At 43.4% G+C, this 16,926-nt stretch overlaps 1 protein-coding gene across 2 annotated transcripts; it reads left to right on the forward strand.

Annotated features, from left to right (window-relative positions):
• Positions 1 to 1,016: 1,016 nt before the first annotated feature.
• Positions 1,017 to 12,439, forward strand: PRELID3A (PRELI domain containing 3A). Of its 2 annotated transcripts, none has more exons than XM_059815900.1 (6): positions 1,017 to 1,111; positions 3,741 to 3,909; positions 4,328 to 4,417; positions 5,221 to 5,291; positions 5,386 to 5,488; positions 11,107 to 12,439. In XM_059815900.1, the coding sequence occupies exons 1-6, from the start codon at positions 1,080 to 1,082 to the stop codon at positions 11,218 to 11,220; spliced, it is 579 nt and encodes a 192-aa protein (XP_059671883.1). In that variant the 5' UTR covers positions 1,017 to 1,079; the 3' UTR covers positions 11,221 to 12,439. The 2 variants fall into 2 exon arrangements, with proteins under 2 accessions (XP_059671883.1, XP_059671885.1); XM_059815902.1 differs by lacking the exon at positions 11,107 to 12,439 and adding an exon at positions 7,294 to 7,347.
• The last annotated feature ends 4,487 nt before the right edge of the window (positions 12,440 to 16,926 follow it).

Genomic DNA, 16,926 nt, shown 5'->3' on the forward strand with positions numbered 1-16,926 from the left:
CCCCCGCCTGCGACGTCTGACCTCATCACGCCGCCGCGTGCATTTCCTCTACGTCCGAAGGACCCCTCCGAGCCCCGCCCCCCGGAGACCCCGCCCCTGGGCGGCGGCCGAACCTCGCGCAGCCCGCCTTCCTTTATGAGGCCACGCCCACCGGGGCCACCCCCCCCGAGCCTCGCCCTCCCCCGGGGCGAGGTGCCCCGCGCTGGCGGGCGCGGCTGTTACGGCGGGCGGCGGCCCGGGAGGTGAGGGTGGCGGCTGGGTGCGTTTGCTGAGTCAAGGCGTGCGGGTGGCGCGGCGGGGCCCGGCCCGGCCCGGCCGGCGCCGCTGCCGCGGGCGGGGCAGGCTGCGAGGCTGGGGCTGCGGCAGCGCTCGGCAGCCTGGTGGAACGCAAGAGAACTTGTCCCCTTTCCGTTTTCCTACGTGATGCGTTTTATACGGAGAGGTTCGCCGTGAAGTTACTTTGTGCAAAGGCCTTTAGGCGAATTAGGGCGTTTGGCACCATCATTTCACTCCCGGGCGTAGCCCCGCACGCTCTACGTGTGGCTGTGTATTACACCACGATTGTTGGCATGTTTAAAGCAGAACTCCCACGTAAGCAATCCGGAACGCTCTATCTGCCCCACGCTGGCGATCAGTTAGTTTCTGGTAGTGCAGAGCTGCTTTTTCAGGCGGCGCGCTTCCAGAGCGAACCGGCGCCGAGCAGCGCATCGAGGTCCCGCAGCCGCCTGGGTCTGAGCGGCGCGGAGCGCGCGAGCTAACGGCGACGGGCCGCCGCCCGCCGGAGCCGGTGCCGCTGCGGCTGTGTGCGCTGCGCCTGCGCGGTGCCCCTGCTCGACGGACGCGGGAAGGGGGCGCCGCCGGGGGGGTATGGGCGGGGCATGGGCGGGGCAAGGCGGTGACGGAGGCGCGTGACGCAGGAGCCGGCTGGGTACGTCCGGTGCCGGCATGCGGAGCTCCGCCCCCGTGGCTGCTCGCGCTTGCCGGCCGGCCGGCGTGTGGCTGTCGGTCGCCGCCGACCTCGGGCTGCCGCCGCCCGCCCGCCTTCCCCCGCCGGTCGTGAGGAGAGACCGAGGGCGGCCATGAAGATCTGGAGCTCGGAGCACGTGTTCGGGTGAGGGGCCGGGCGGGGAGCGCTGAGGGGCGGTGAGCGCCCCGCGCGCGGGGGCCGTTGAACGGCGGCGCCGCTCCTTCCGCCGCCCGCGCGGGCGGGCCGCCGCTCCAGCGCCTTACCGGGCCGGGCTGTGCGGGGAAGCCGGGCCCAGCCGGGGTGCGGGCGGAAATAGGAAATGCCGCGGGCGCGGCCGTGGCTCCCGACCGGGTATGCCGGCACGAAGGCTCGCCCGGCAGCCGGGGCGGGGGCACCGGCTTCTGGCGGCGTGAAATCCTCCGGTGGGGGGTGGGTCGGCTGGCGACGGTCCCCGGCGGTGCGTCAGCGCTCCCGCCGCTGCCGATCCTTCATCGCCTTCAGCTTTTTCCTGCGTGGTCGGACTCCGTGTGGGGGTTTCTCCCACCTCCTGCCGCTTGCGGCGGGAAATGCCATTCCAGCGGGGCGGTGGTAGAGCTGGCCGGACAGCGCCATTGCTTGACAAAGATGTGGGCATTAAAGGAAAAATACCTTTCACACTATCCAATTAAAAAAAAAATAAATCACGAATACTGACGGACTTGATGATACATTCCGAGAGATACGGACAGAGTGACTATGTATTTTACCTTACCTGTCAGATAGTCTCACAGACTTGCCTAGCAGACAGTCATTAAGTGACAGCTGAGTAAGTTTTCCTACTGTCAGACCTTTTCTGCATTAAACGTATTTTGAACATGGTTCTGGTCATCCAGTTCCATTTTTGTATAACAAGGGAACAATAGGCAAAAGCATCAACAGGGACGTAACACTTGCTCAAGCTATACCAGGGAGCTGACATGGAGGACACAGCAGTTCCAGTGCAGCTCTTAAAATGCCACCGATAATTCATCTGCTACAGGTATCTTAAAAATCTCGAAACGTGAAGAGCACCGGGGTGGTAGTTCTTAAAATACTTACAAAATATCCCAGATGTGCACTTTTAAACTTCTTTAGTTACATTAGCACAACTGAACTCCTCATGCTGACATAGGCATTGGGTGTTTAACATCAGTCTGGTATAAGTACACGATAGCTTCTAATGTGACATGACAGGCAGAGGCTAGTAAAGACTGCTTGTATATGGCATAACTTCCGAGTTTGAGATTAATATCTGTCACCTGGGAGACACAAACTCAATTTTTATTTGGCATTTTCTCATCAAGATCTGTATTGGAATGCCCCCATCTTATGGTGTAATGTGTGCAGGTGTAGATAGTTCAGCTCAGAGGTTAATAAAATATTGTTGTGCCTTATCAGATCTCTGACTTTTAAAATCCCTCAAGGACACCTAACAGAAATCTGACCTTTTCAGTTTGTGTATTTTCTGTTGATTATGATACATAGTCACTGAAGATAACAAGGAAGGGTCCTGCAGCTCTCCTTCTGATGTAGCAATTGAAGGCTCTGTTTTTCCTGCTTGCACCAGTAAAGCTGAAAGACCTTTTCTTACTCTTCTTGTTGGAAAAAGAACTTACTTATTTTTCCAAGCTTCTATTTGTTTTGGCGGTGGTGTACTGTTGATGCCTTTCTGTACTGGTCTATTTTAAGACTAAAGGTAGTGTTCTTAAAAATCAAATCCATTTAGGGCCCTAAGTGCAACTCTTATGTACAAGTTGGCACCCCTAAGCCTTCTTAAGTTAGCTATCAATAGTTGAATTTTTCAAGGTACCTTTATAGGTTACAAACCTTTCATTCCAGATTTATCAGTTATTCTGAATACAGAAATCATTGCTTAGGGACAGAATTTCTGTATTGGATCAAGTCCATGATTTATCTAGCCTCTATTTCAGAAGAAGATACATGAAGTCCCACAACAAGAGCCATGTGGTCAGCCTGGCCTCCGGTAGTGGGGCTGCTCTGATCCCAGGAGTCTGAGATTATTAAAACTTGTTTCATAAAAACAGTTCTGTATTGAGAAGAGTATCCATAAATGTAATTCATACTAGCAAGCTGCTGGAAGCAGTAGTACAGGTGCAGACTTAAGGCAGTGAGCTGATCTGGTTTCTGAAAATCTGTTTCTTTATTTTGAACTTCCTGATTTTTTTTTTTAGTTGAATTAAATTTCACTTTGCTTTTTTGCTATAGCAAGAAACAGAAGCTAGTGATTTTTTTCTTTCATTTATTTGGTGCTTAGGATTATAGAAGAATTTATGTTGGAGTGTAGTTCTGGAGGTCATCTAGTCCAGCCCCCTTCTCAAAGCAGAGATAACTTAAATGTTAGGTCAGGTTGCTTTTCTGGTTGAGTTCTGAAATGGATCGAGATTCAACAACCTCTGTGGACAGCTACCCTGTCATTGTGGGGTTTTTGCACAGCTAATTGGAATGTCAGTTGTAGCAATTTGTGACTGTTGCCCCTTGCCCTCATTTCTGTTAGTCTTGGGTTAATAATTCCTTTCTTCACTCTGGAGAAAGGATTTATTATTTTTTTTTCTGTTTGTGTATCAATACTTTCTTACTGCCTTTCCAAGCACCACTGAATTCTGAGGGGACTTGTGGGAGCTGTGGAGTTGTACAGGACATGCCATATTACGCAAGCTAGATCCCTCAGTGTTGTCTGAATACTTCCAATTAAATACAAAATGGTTACAAATATTGTCTCCCCTTCTTTTTACAGACATCCCTGGGATACAGTGATCAAAGCTGCTATGAGAAAGTACCCCAACCCAATGAATCCGTGTGTGGTAGGAGTAGATGTCCTTGACAGAAGCCTTGATAACCAGGGGAGGTTGCATAGTCACCGTCTTCTCAGCACAGAGTGGGGATTGCCAAGTATTGTAAAAGCGGTATGCTTTTGCAGACTTAATGGTTTATTAAGGGTGCAATGCATTTTTAGGTCATCAGCAGAATTGGAGCTGAATTCAAAGTACAAGTTTAATTTATAGGAAATATCATCCACAAATATCACATAAGCTGTAATTGGCGTATTTGTAGCGAGAATACGTTGTAGGCTTTAATATGCCTATAGTGTGTGTATGTCTATACATGCCTTCCAGACTGGTCTGTGTCATGCTGTATGACTGATAAAACATACCAGGATGTAGTCTTGCCACTGATCATGGTGTTCTTGTATCCATGAATTACTTTGTACTTATTTAGGGCCACTAAGAACTTGACATTTATGTGTTCCGGTTTGATTTTTTTTTTTTTAATTTTAGTACTTGACCTTTTTATTTTTAAATTTTTTTATTTCTTCACTTTCAGATTTTAGGAACAAACAGAACTCTGACTTACATTGAGGAACATTCTGTGGTAGATCCAGTAGAAAAAAAGATGGAGCTTTGCTCAACTAATGTGAGTGGTAGCTTAAGAAGTTTCTGGTAATTAGTTCTGGAGATTAGATGTTTTCCTCTTAACATTTAGATGAGAAACATGTTTGCATCTTCCAACAGGAGGCAGCAGTTTCCATGTTTTAGTTGGCATCTTAGTTGGCTCTTTTTTTTCCCCTCCTTTTTCTCACAAGAGGGAACTTTAAATACTTTGGGATCAAACATTTGTGATTCTGTTTTTAATACAAGATTATTTCTCAGAATGCATGTAAAATAGTTTGACTTTTAGATGAATAGCTTATTCTACATTACACTGACATTTACAACAAAAGTTTTAATTTGAAATGCCTTTTTTCAAAAAATGTAAATGAAGTATTATGCTGTATTTTGGTATCCTGGGAACTTGTAACTATCAGATTTAAAGTGGAGTTGTCTGTAGGAGAGCCTTGTCTCTGTAAAAAGGCATTGTCTTTCCTGAGTATTAATTTTCTGTACACTCCAAATAGTGTTATGGTGGTGTTGGTCTTGAAGAGCCTCTCTGAATTGCATGCCATAAATCAGATAAGACTCAACATTCAGAGAAAACGAATGGAAAGCTGTTTGTGCTTTGTACTGTGAATAGGAATTTAGATTGATATAATTAGATCTAGGATAGGAGAAGATGCATTACCCTTTATAGGTCTTTTTATTGACTATGTTTTGGGTTTTATATTCTGTGTACACTGCTTTGTCTCTGACATTGCGTGCTCTAGTATTGAGTAGTGCTGTTGATAACAGAAAAATGAAAGGTGGAAAGTGAGGATTTCAGGTCTTTTTTTTCTTTTTAAGATTACTCTTACAAACTTGGTGTCTGTTGATGAGAGACTGGTTTACACACCTCATCCTGAAAACCCTGAAAAGTAAGTAAGGATATTTGTGTGCTCCTTTGTGTATAGGAGACATTATGTTATTCTAGTTCAGTTTAGATAATAACTTTTCTTTATTCTCTTGCAGAACTGTGCTAACTCAAGAAGCAATTATTACTGTTAAAGGCATTAGCTTGAGCAGTTATCTGGAAAGCTTAATGGCAAACACAATATCTTCTAATGCCAGAAAGGTACATCTTTATTCTGTTTTCTCCCTTTGTCCCCCCACCCCTACCTTTCTTTTTGTTGAAATAGTAATTGTCAATCATGTGTGCTAAATACTGTATTTAATGTCTCTAAACTTTGTGCACAGTTTCAAATGATTTCTTTGTTAGGACCTCAGCAAGTAGAATGTTATTTCCCAAAGTATAAAAAGGTTTCACTAGCAAATCTTTGTTCTTCAACTAGAATTGCACATCAGAACAAACCTACCTCTGTGTGTATGCTATAGTTACACATAGCATACACATATTAATAGTTGGGTTTTGGGGTTTTTTTTCCAAAGCACCTTTTTAAACACTAACCTTCTCTTTCCAGGTTTCAGTGCCAGTAGTGAATATAACTTCCTTTTCAGCCTTTATAATCTGGATTTAGCAGTTAATGCTAGCATATTTTCTATGCTGCTTTGTCAGTTGTTCCAGTTCCTATCCATTATTGAGCTGTCTCCTTGCCTTTGGCTGAAAGTAAGGTAGTGTAAGCAGAGGCATATTCTTTGAAGAGATGAAACTATGCTGGCTTTTGTAGGTAACACTACACCAACTCCTTTGTCTTGTGCTTGTTTTTTCTACTTGTCTTGCAGCCGTGGAGCCGTACTTCAACACAGGCAGAGCTATGGGAGTGCTTATTCTTGAGTACTTTGTCCTATCCTTCTTGGGGGAAGGTGGGAAGGAAATAGGGTTGCTAGAGAAGCATGGCCATCACTGCCTAACAGCAGAATGAGTGCACCTGAAATGTGAGTTTGTGCTCTGCCTTGCTGGAGAGATTCAGCACAGTGGGAATCTGGCCCAGCTAACTCTTACTATGCCAGACAGCCTGTGCTTTGGCCAGCCCTTTGTCCTTGTGAGAGACGTTGCTTGACTAAGGCAGTGTAAGCCAACTTGATAGGAGGTATTGACCAACTAGATCAGAGAGGAGAAAGCCTCCTTTTCCTCCCTTCTGTGTGCTTCTCCAAAAATGAGAGGAAAGCAGGTTAAAATCAGGGGATGGGCAGGGAGTGATGGGCAATTTCTAGACACTGAAGAGTAACTTCAACTAGCTGAGTGCTCTCTGTGTTTGTCTGAAAGTCATAAATGGAATTTATTTCAGATAAATTACAATTCTGTTCTGATCCACTTTCCATGTAAAAGTCTGTTGCGGGGCATATATTCTTGAACGAGATGTCCAAACTCTGGCTTACAACCAAACTCAGGCTGACTTGGAGGTAGCAAAGCACTAGCTAGTTGGAATGGCCAGATCAACTAAGCACACTTAAAAGTGCTGGCTGAATTCCTCTGGTGGCATCTGTCACATTTGCATGTCTCTGTTGAACTCAGAGAAAGAGTGTAACTATTTCTTTGTACCTGTTCAGGTGTTGCCTGTGTGAGAACTCGATTTCTTTAAAGATTGTTCTTCTGTTCTGCCATTTTCAAGGAATACACTGGTTCACAAGCTTCTTGCAAATCAAAAAGACCTTCTTGTCCTGTGTTTCACTGAAGAGTCTCTTTAGAGATGTTGAACTTGGCAGGAATTTGTACTTGCTGTTACCTGCCCTTTCTTTGCTACCCAGTAACCTACTCTGCTATTACTAGCTCTTCTTGTGTGCTGTGCTTCTGTGTTCTTAAAACCCCTCTGAAACTTCGTGAAAGCTGCTGAAAAATGTTTTGTTGTTCTGAAGAAATAGGAAGTAAGTATTGAGATTTTGCTCTGAGGTAGAGGTGGCAGATGACTCATTATTATTTTTAATGATGATGGAAAAATCATTTGCCATATGTTGTAAATCTTTTTTGTGTTACTCCAGGGGTGGGATGCTATTGAGTGGATAATTCAAAATTCTGAAAGCGCTCTAAGCTAGCAGTTCTCCACATCTACAGTTTGTACTAACTAGTGGTAATGCCAGCATTATTCTTCTTGGTACAGCATTTCAGCTTTCTAGCAAATATGTGCATGGATTGTTGTCATGTGAATTTCATAAATTAACGTGCATGTATGTTTTATATACATTGCATACAGGAATGGCAAACATTTTCATTACACTGCAGTTGTAGAGAGTGAGAGTAGGTCAGATCTAGACTGGATCAATTAACCTGTGCTTATGCCACTGGACAAACAACTGGCTGCAGCCATGTCTTGTGCCATACGGTATTGCTTATGGTTTGAAAGTGGAATGACGACTGCAGATAACTAGGCATGTGAATGAGTCTCTCCACCAAGTGTTTGATCTGGTCCTGGTTTCTGTGATTTCAGTATGTAAAACTGGTATCTGAAGAAATTAATAAGTTTGTTAATGACTGGAATTGGCATTGCAAAAATGAAACTGAATTGTACTCTTAGGATATAAAATTGGTTTCTTGAAACAGATTGCCTAACAGGGGTAATCTTTTGCATAATGAAATTGTATTTGCTTTTCTCATGCCTGAGGAATATTGTTGCCCTTCTGTGAACTTATGTGGAAATCTGTACAAAGCTTGGAGCTGTCAGAATGTCAGACTGTTTGTGGTTTTCATTGGTCTTGTAGTTATATTCATTTTGGTAGTGATGTGTCCCTTAAGCAATGTGACTATGAAAAAATCTGACTTCAAGGTTGAGAGAACTGAGTGTACTTGCCTCTGTGATACCTCTGTGTAGATTGTTTTGCTTCCATTAGTCAGTGTAGTCTGTCTCTGTCATTCCTGTATTGGCTTATGCTTCAACTAATAAGATTCCTTAAAAAAAGAAAAAATTCCATTATGCTGCTTCTCCTAGTTAAGACTGTAGGGTTTTTTTACACTGCTTACTTTGAGATCAGTGTATGCTATGAGTGTTTGCTTTTATGTTCTCATTCCACCAAGCTTTTATGGCTGTTTTTCTGGAAAATGTCAACTACAAAGGCTCAGCATTTATCAGTCACTTAAGCTCTACCAACAAATCTTAATATGCAGCATTTGGTCTGCCAAACACGTCCTACTGCTAACATATGCAATGAAGACTAATATAATATGCATGCCTGGTTATGAATGTGCTTGCTTAATGACTTACAACAGAATTTGTTGTACAGTATGTAACTTTATAGACCAATCCTCTGTCAGATTTTTTTTTTTGGTAACTGGGTAGTTCTATAGTATTTGGAGGCTTTGCATCTGGTTAAGATTTTGTAACTTAATTTCCTGTGCAGAATATTCCTGAAATCTTCCCTGCCAATATCACGAATTTATTCTTAGCTGCAAAGTACAGCGTATAGTGTATGCAGGTCTAAGGAAACGTGCAGACCTATGTAGTCTCAAAAACTGAAGGAAGTATCTTGGTGCTCCAGCTGAATGTCATGGATTTTTTTTTTTTTTCCTTTATTTTATCTTATCAACAGATGTATCAACTAATACACTATGACCTGGTTGTTTCATAGTCAGGGCCTGAAAAGAATCTCAGTATTTTTCTACTGAGCATTTTCTACATCAAAGGTGTTTGACTTTCTGACAAGTCGTCTTTGTGCAATTAGACAAATATACCATCCAAGCTGTTGCTGTCTTACTCAGTTCTCTGTGCCCGTGTCACCTAAGAGAGGACATTTTAACCTGGCTTCTGAATATCCAAATGCGTGCTTACTGAAAGATGATTCCCCCTCTTTCCCCCGACTTAGTTCCTTACAGAGCACTCTGCTCAGCTTATTCATGGCTACTTACAACTTGTTGCTACGCAGTAGCCTACTCCTGTCTGGGTGCTTTTATCCATGCTTTGCTGGTGTTCCCAGGTCTTGCACAGAATGTAGAGATGGTGGAAGTTATCACCTGCTGAAGCATGGTCAATTTGGTGCTCAAATGGAAGGAACTCAGAAGTTAAATCATATTCTTCTACAGACTTTTTCAGCAACCCATATTTAAACTGGACAATTTATTTCTTGATTATTGTTGGTATTTTTTAAAGGCATATCTTGATCTAAGTTAACTTAAAGATACTGGTTCTTGAGGTAATTCTGGATAGGGCCGAATCCTCCTTTCTGAACTCTGGCCAAGAGTTGAACACTTTGTTGTGATATGTGGATAATTTTTCCCAGGTTAAGAACTGACTGCCAGTGCAGACATAGCAATTAGTGTTTATTCTGTGAGTCCCTGTAATGTGAAAAACCTGAACAGAAACAGAGTCAGTCCTTCACTGAACTTAGTGAGGGTCTTGAGATAAATATGCTGTTATTCATAGTAAAACTTTGTCTTTTAATAGGGTACACTTTGCAGCCTGGAACTGGTCTTTCACTATTATTCCAGAGTAATGTTTCTAGCCTCCAAAAAATTTCTTCAGGAGTATGTGTGGGTTTTGTTTAGACCGTCTTTTTTGTTGTTGTTGTTGTTGTTGCTGAGGTTTTCAAAGCTGTTTATGCGGATTCTTGTTCATGCCTAGTGGTTTATAAAGGACAATAGCAGGTGCTGGACACTTTAAGAGGTTTTTGTTCACTTTGTCCCCTATAATGTATGCAACAAAAATAGTACATCAGAGTTCAGAACAACTCTGTGTGTGTGGAGAGCTGTTTCCCCCCTTTCCCTCAGTTTCTGCAGAGGGTTTGAACACTGACACTGGCTCTCCTGGAGACTTGGGACTTTTGGGCTCAGACCCTTTATCTCCAGAACTCCTCTAGACTTGGCCAGAGCCATGTGACTCCCAGTTACTGCTCTCCACTACTTGAACTTCTTATTCTTAGTAGGGTAATAGAGGTGAATGTCTCTTGGCTTATCTTTAAGTGAAAAAAGGCCAGGTGTTTTCCTGGTCTGATCCCATCTGCTTGTTTTGGCAACAGCTGTCATTCTGAGATTGTGGAGCTCTAAAATCTTGCACTTCTGTTTAGTTAAAGTACTTCTCTTTATTTTCTTGGCTTCATTGTGTGGCTGGCTGCATGCTCATCTTGTGTTCGTTGGGGTGCCGCTGCTACAGGGTCTTTCTAGGGTAAAAAGTTTTTGACGTGCTTATTTTGCTGGATTCCCCAGCTCTTACTAAAGCATTAGCTGTCAGTGCCTAGCTTTGAGGCACTCCCATTCTGAGAACTGAACAGAGAAAGATTGTACCTTGATATAAAACGTGTGACGGTAGTCTCTCAATTAGTCTGTTTTATATGCTGAAAAATTGCTGTGCATGAATATAGAATTCAGTGCGAGTCCATCTCTGAACTCTTGCTAGATATCAAATCAATCAGTTGCTACTTCAAAGAACACTTGGAAGACTATCTTTCTTCGTCCTGGATCTTCACAAGAACTGTCCATATAACTCGGTTAATGTATCTGAGAACAGCATCTAGACTTTGCCATGAATTTGCTGATATTCTTTGGGTGGTGGGAGCAGCAAACAGTAAAACCAGCAATACCCCTACATAAGGGAACTTAATTGCTGAATTAGGCTTTTTGCCTAGGTGCACTACTGGGAGCTCACACCAGTATTGCGTTTAGTTCTTGCTTATGGGTTAAGCAATTGCCTTTGCAGTGAAGATGCTAAGAAGATGCTAAGAAATTATCAGTATAATCTGGTATCAAACTATGCAGGGCATGAAATTAATTTTAAAACAAGTCTCATGTCTGACAGAGGAAAAACTATAGAAACATGAGTAGCGGTGGTGTATCTGTTCTGATCCTAAATTCCAGTATTTTCCTGGCAGGGTCGGGATGCCCTGGAGTGGGTGATCAGCAAACTAAACACAGAATTGGAGGAGCTGAAGTCAACGCGCGAAGGCATGAAACCAGCCATGGCAGCAGCGTCAACAGAAAAATAAACCAAAAAATACCAAGTAACTGACAGAAAAGTTTTTTTCTGCAGACTGCTTTGTAGATCTCCCTTCCAAGGCTGATATGCAGAGGTTTTATATATTTATAAGAATATTGAATCAGCGGAAAAGTAACCTCGTCCGTCATCTACACAGCAGTTCCTGTTGCCTACTGAAGATTAAATTGACCTCCTGCAGATGCTCTTTTCATTTAAACAAGTTATTTTTAACACTGGAAACAAAACATTTAGCACATTTAAAACTGCCTAAATGTGCCTTTTATAACAAAGATAGCGAGTATGTTGTATTTACACCATCTTGTTTTTTCATACTCAAACTTGAAAAGAATGCATGTGTATTATTAAGCGTTTTCCATGTGAACATTTGTCAAGGGCTGATAGGTACTAGAGCACTGGATTTTGTCTGTTTTGTAATCTGAACATGATACTGTAGCATTAGATCTCTATCTAGAGGATCATCCTGAAAAGCTAAAACTTGTGTGGTACTAACTTTTCTTACGTTGTTTAAATGTGCTGCCTGAACATGACACACAGATACTTTACCTCTTAGATGTTTGTATCCAAACAAAGATAAAGTTTGTACTGATGTTAATAGCCTAAAACAGTTTTTTGGTGAGGAGAAGGGTATAATTTATTTTCATATTTATTATCTTGCCCTAGTTCCTCCCCTCCCTATGAGGAGAGGAGAAGTAATTCCTGAAAGGTGCTGGAAAATACTACTCTTATTTATCTCTAAGAAGGGTACTTGTAGACTACGTGAATGAAGAGACTGTGCTGTTCCACTGGTCCTTGCTCTTCACATCATGTCTTAACTGAGGGAGAGACTGATGCAATAACCAGAAGAGTTACAAGAAGTACAAGAGTACAAGAAAAACAAATGGAGTCTCCCTTTTGAGTGCTTTCTACTAACTACTGACTACCAGTATAACTGAATTTTTTCAACACTTTTCCACATTGGTACAAGATGGTTTTAGGATCATTTTAAATGCTTCTCATTATCTGGAAAAATAGTCCAGTAACTGCAGAAATTGCTTCCTATGAAACATGCATAAATATATATTTGTAACAGTCCTAGCCTTGTCTGATCTTCACAAAATTTTCATATTTGGTCCAGGTATAGTATACATTTCTTAGACAGCCCTCTTAGGGCATTTTAACTTACTTTTTGGTGTGCACACAAAGTGAAATAAATGTTGCAAGGATGTTTACTCGTTCAAGTGGCAAGCATGTGTTTAGGAAGCTGTTAAAGAGCATGTGTAACTTCTAAAAAACTAGAAGAGTAAAATGTTGGTCACTGTTTTGATCTGTTAATTTTAAAGTGTCTGCAGCTTAAGGGAAATTTCAGCGTTTGTATTCTGGTTAGTTTGAAAGTGAAAATTAATTTGGGTGTAACTATAGTCTCCCTATATTACATGATCCTAATGAATAAACTTAATTTAAAAAAAAATATATATATTAGTCGAAAGCAATTAAATGAGTAGCTAATATTTACGTTGCTCTTTTTATATGGACCTGAAGCCTTTCTTGTTTTAGAACAGAAACTTAGAGCTTAAAGGCTGATAGCAGCTCCTTTCTGGAAGATACACTGGATAGCTTTGGTGCAGGTCAGTTGTCGTGTGTCTCAGAGGAGTGATGCCACTTCCTGGATGAAGAATGCAGGAGATGTTCTGGCTCCCGTGGCATTCTGCTAGGAAGGGGAGAGCAGCTATGGCAGAGCTCTGCAAATAAAAGGAGAAGATGAGTAAGTGTGTGTGTTTGCATGTGGGAACCTGTACTGCAGCATTTCCATACCTGCTTACTGGAGATGATGAAAACATAACTGGCAGGGGGACAGAAAAGTCTTTGGAGAGTTTCATTTCATACTGCTTCAGTTTGGAAGAAGAATTGTCTAAAGCTGCTTCTTGCATGAGATTTGAAATAATTGCTTAGTGTTGTCTAAAAGCCAACTGACTTGTGTGTAGCACCTTCCAGCGCTAGCTGGTGTCCCAGAAAAGTCACCACAGGCTCCTGTATTCTGTCCAGGGCTGAACTCCTCTGCTACACCTTAGGGTCAGTACCAGTTAATGCATCAGTTTTCTGGATTACTTTCTTTGCACTTTGTTTCCTTTTTCCAGAAACAAATCCTTATCTGCTTGTGTTGCAGCATCTCCTTTCTGTTTCATTCCCCACTGGGTTTGGGCTGCTTCCTCTCGGCGTTTCATGCTACTTGGGAACTATATGGCTAGATGCTTGGTTTTCCAGTCTGTCTGCTGCTCCACTTGCCATGGATCAGCACCTTGCCTGCTTGTCCTCAGTCCTCTTTGGCTTTTCTCTAGGCTAAATGGGAGCGGGGAAGCTTTGGGTAGGAAAAAGACTAATTTCTTCCAGAGGCCAGTTTTCGTCACCCAGCTGCCTCTCTCCGCTGCTGGGCAGTGCTGCTGCTTCTCGCCTTGTCTTTGGGGTAGGTGACACTCCTGCACCTCTGAGCTTACTGATCCTCCTGTGGTTGCTCATTTTGCCAGTGTGTACAAAGGACCTTGCAGGCAGTGGTCACACTGGGACTAAGCAGGCTCCAGTGTGTAGCAGATGAAGTGATTCTTAATTTCCCGTAAGCTTTCCTGGACACTTTCACTCCTGCTTTCTGCCCATCTAGTTTGCATACGGTGCTCCCACCCTTCTCCTTGACCATGTGACTCTTCTCCATGGGATCTGATGGGATCTGTAGCTGCATGCTCAGCCCTGCTGCGCCTAACGCTGTTTTTGAAGCACTCAATTTCCCACTCCAGTTCTGTCACTGTTACAGTCTGAGTTGGCCCTTGGGGCAAAAAACCCCTACCTTTGGAATTGCTTCTTTTGGTCCTTCCCTAGGGAAACTTCCCCCACCTTTCCTTTATTTACTGGAAATGGCTAAAAACTATTTCTGAAGTAATTTTTATGTCATGTGCATTGACTGAGGTGTCTGTCAGAAAGCTGCATGTGAGGGAAAGTGCTAGGCTGCTTGCGGGAGTCGGGGAGTGTAGTTTTTTGGATTGGTGCAGAAAAAGCCAGGTACGGAGCAGAAAAAAAATTATAAAGCAGAAATGGCATTAAGTCAACACTCATTAACTTGGAAGGATCTTGAAGCACTGGGGACCAAGCAGAAGAAAGCTCAGCACTTGTAACCATGCTGATTAACAGGTAGCAAGTGCCGTTTTGAATAAGAATTCTGCACTTTGAGAGTTGCAAATATAATTACAGTAGAGTTTTGTGTGTTGGGGGAGGGAGGTGGTTAGCTGCTGTTTCTCAAGCCACTGAGGCTTGCAGTTCAGTGTTTCTCAGCTGCTAGGTTGCAATTCAAGGGAAAGGGAGTAGGGGGGCGGGGTGCATGTAGGGAGGTGGTTTGGTTTTAAGAATTTAGTGCCAACGTATCAGGTCTTTAGCTTGGTTAGAAGGGTAGTTGCTCACCCTGCCCAGCAACTACAGCTGCGTAGCACACGCTTGCTGTGGAAGGATGAAGCTGGGGATAGCTGGTTCCTGACTGCGGGGGAATGGTGAGTGGAGACGGCAGCGGTGCTTCCCAGAGCTTGGCAAACTGGGCATGTTAGCTCTTGGCCCTGAAGGATTTTAAGATGTTGAAGATACCAAACTTGAGGTAAAATCTGGTTTCTGGTTGACATCTGTTTTTCGTGCTAGTGCAGACAGGCTCATGTTAGCAACAAAAAGCTTTAACTTAAAACAGTGCAATCAAATGGTCTTGCATGTAATTGGTTTTGTAAAAATTTTATTTCTTTCTTTTTCTGACGTGCCCTTGTGCCAGTGTGAGTCCTCCATGCCCCCCCCATACTTCTTTCTTTTTTCCTTCCATCAGGTCAGTAGGGACAATGGGGGAAGGGTCATATTTGTTGGGAAACGGGGCAATCCTTGTGCAAGGTGCAGTATTCTTGAGAGACTTGCTTAATGCAAGTAAAGGCACTGAACTGCAGCACTTAGCGTGTATCAGGAATTGGATGTATAGCATGTATCAGGCATTGATGTATGTGACGATGTAATAAGGTAGCACTGAGTAAGATGACCAGTTACATTCCTCAATGTGACACTTTTCATTTAAATCTTCAGGTGGAGCAGTGGGTAACATCTTTCCTATTCTTGCATCTTCCTAGATTGTAAGCTGTGAAGGGCAGGACTGTGTGAAGTGTCTATGTACACTATGGTGCTATCTTAAATAAATGACATCCTCAGTTTAAAAAACCACTTCTAGGTGTAACTCCTGTAATATAAAACGAGCTGTTGGTTTTCAGAGAAGGCTGCAGAAAAATTACTTGTGATAGCCTGTCCTGGGTAAGCAGCAGGACCCTGTACCAGGTTCCCTGGAGCTCGCTGTAAGCCACACATCGTACAGGTCAAAAGCTGTGCAGGGATCCTCTGTGCCTGAACTAGTAACCCCATTTGGGTCTGGTGCTGCTTCATTTTGCAGTAAAACAGGAAAGAGTCATCTAAAATGATTAGCCTTGACTTGTAAATAAGACCTTATTTACCTAATAAACTAATCTTCTTACCCCACCAACACTACTTGCCACTGGTCAGAATCGTGCAGGTTATGGGCTAGCCTTCTAATTGCAGCTCCAGGAAGCAGGTCATGCTTTCGCTATGAATTTGCTCAATGAAAAGGCATTTTTGTGAAGCACAGGTCCTGTCCTCTTAATTTTTCCACAGCTGGGATGATTGAGGTGTGATTCTCTTTTATTGGAAGGCACCTGCAAGTAAAATCATCAGTAAGGGCTCCTGATTTGGGGCCCTACTGATGCAATGCTTCCCCTTCTTACTCTTCTATACTAGTTAAAATCTGCAGCAGCTGAGGTTCAGGGCTCTACCTGACCAAACAACTGCAGAACATGCCCTTACCAGCTGTGCCGTGTAAGACACGATGCTCGCCATCTTTACAGTTAGCTCAAGAAAGCGAGAGCAATGCAGTGTCATTTTAAAGAACTTTTTATTAGTTAATTGCATTTCAATACCACATAACATGAAAACAAGCGGAAGACAATCCTATTGCCTTTCTCTGTTAGAGCTGATGCCCTGGGTGTACCTGGAGCTGCACAGATGGTACATGCGCAGTGAAAGCACAGAAGCAGGAGAAGCCCGAAGGGGAAGGGTTTGTGCTTTGGGCCTGGTAATGTCCAAAAAGGGCATCTCCTGTTTGGGATTTTCTTTTTTTCCTTTATTAAAGGAGGGTGTTGGGGTGTTTTGCTTTAACAGAAATACAGCTCAAATACACTCCTCATTATATCTTTGTTTTGCTCTCTAATTCACAGAGAATGTAACCAGCAGCCCCTTTGATAGAAACGTGCCCATCTTAAATATCTAAGCCAAAGGTGGGCCTTGGCATCTACCTGTCCTGTAAGCTGGGCCATGAGAATGCAGCCTCTCTGCATATACACCTGTCGGCATAACTGGTGCTTATTTCCACCAAACTCTGGAAGCCAGCCTCCTGCCCGTGTCCTTTAATGCTAGATTTAGCAGCCCCTGAAATCCAGTTTACCAATCCCGCGCTGCAATGCCTGGCCTACAGCCTCTCCTGCAAAAGCATTGCTGGCTCCCACTGTTAAGCACTGACCTGACTCTGGTTAGGGAAACACAGGGAGGACCCGGAGCTTAATGTAAATGCTGCAGCTGCATGGGAGGCACCAAGAATGTATTTTTTCATACTGGATGCTCACCTTTTTGCACTTGCAGGGTT

This window comes from Gavia stellata, chromosome 3 (genome assembly GCF_030936135.1).
Source record: "Gavia stellata isolate bGavSte3 chromosome 3, bGavSte3.hap2, whole genome shotgun sequence".
Lineage (NCBI taxonomy): Eukaryota > Metazoa > Chordata > Aves > Gaviiformes > Gaviidae > Gavia > Gavia stellata.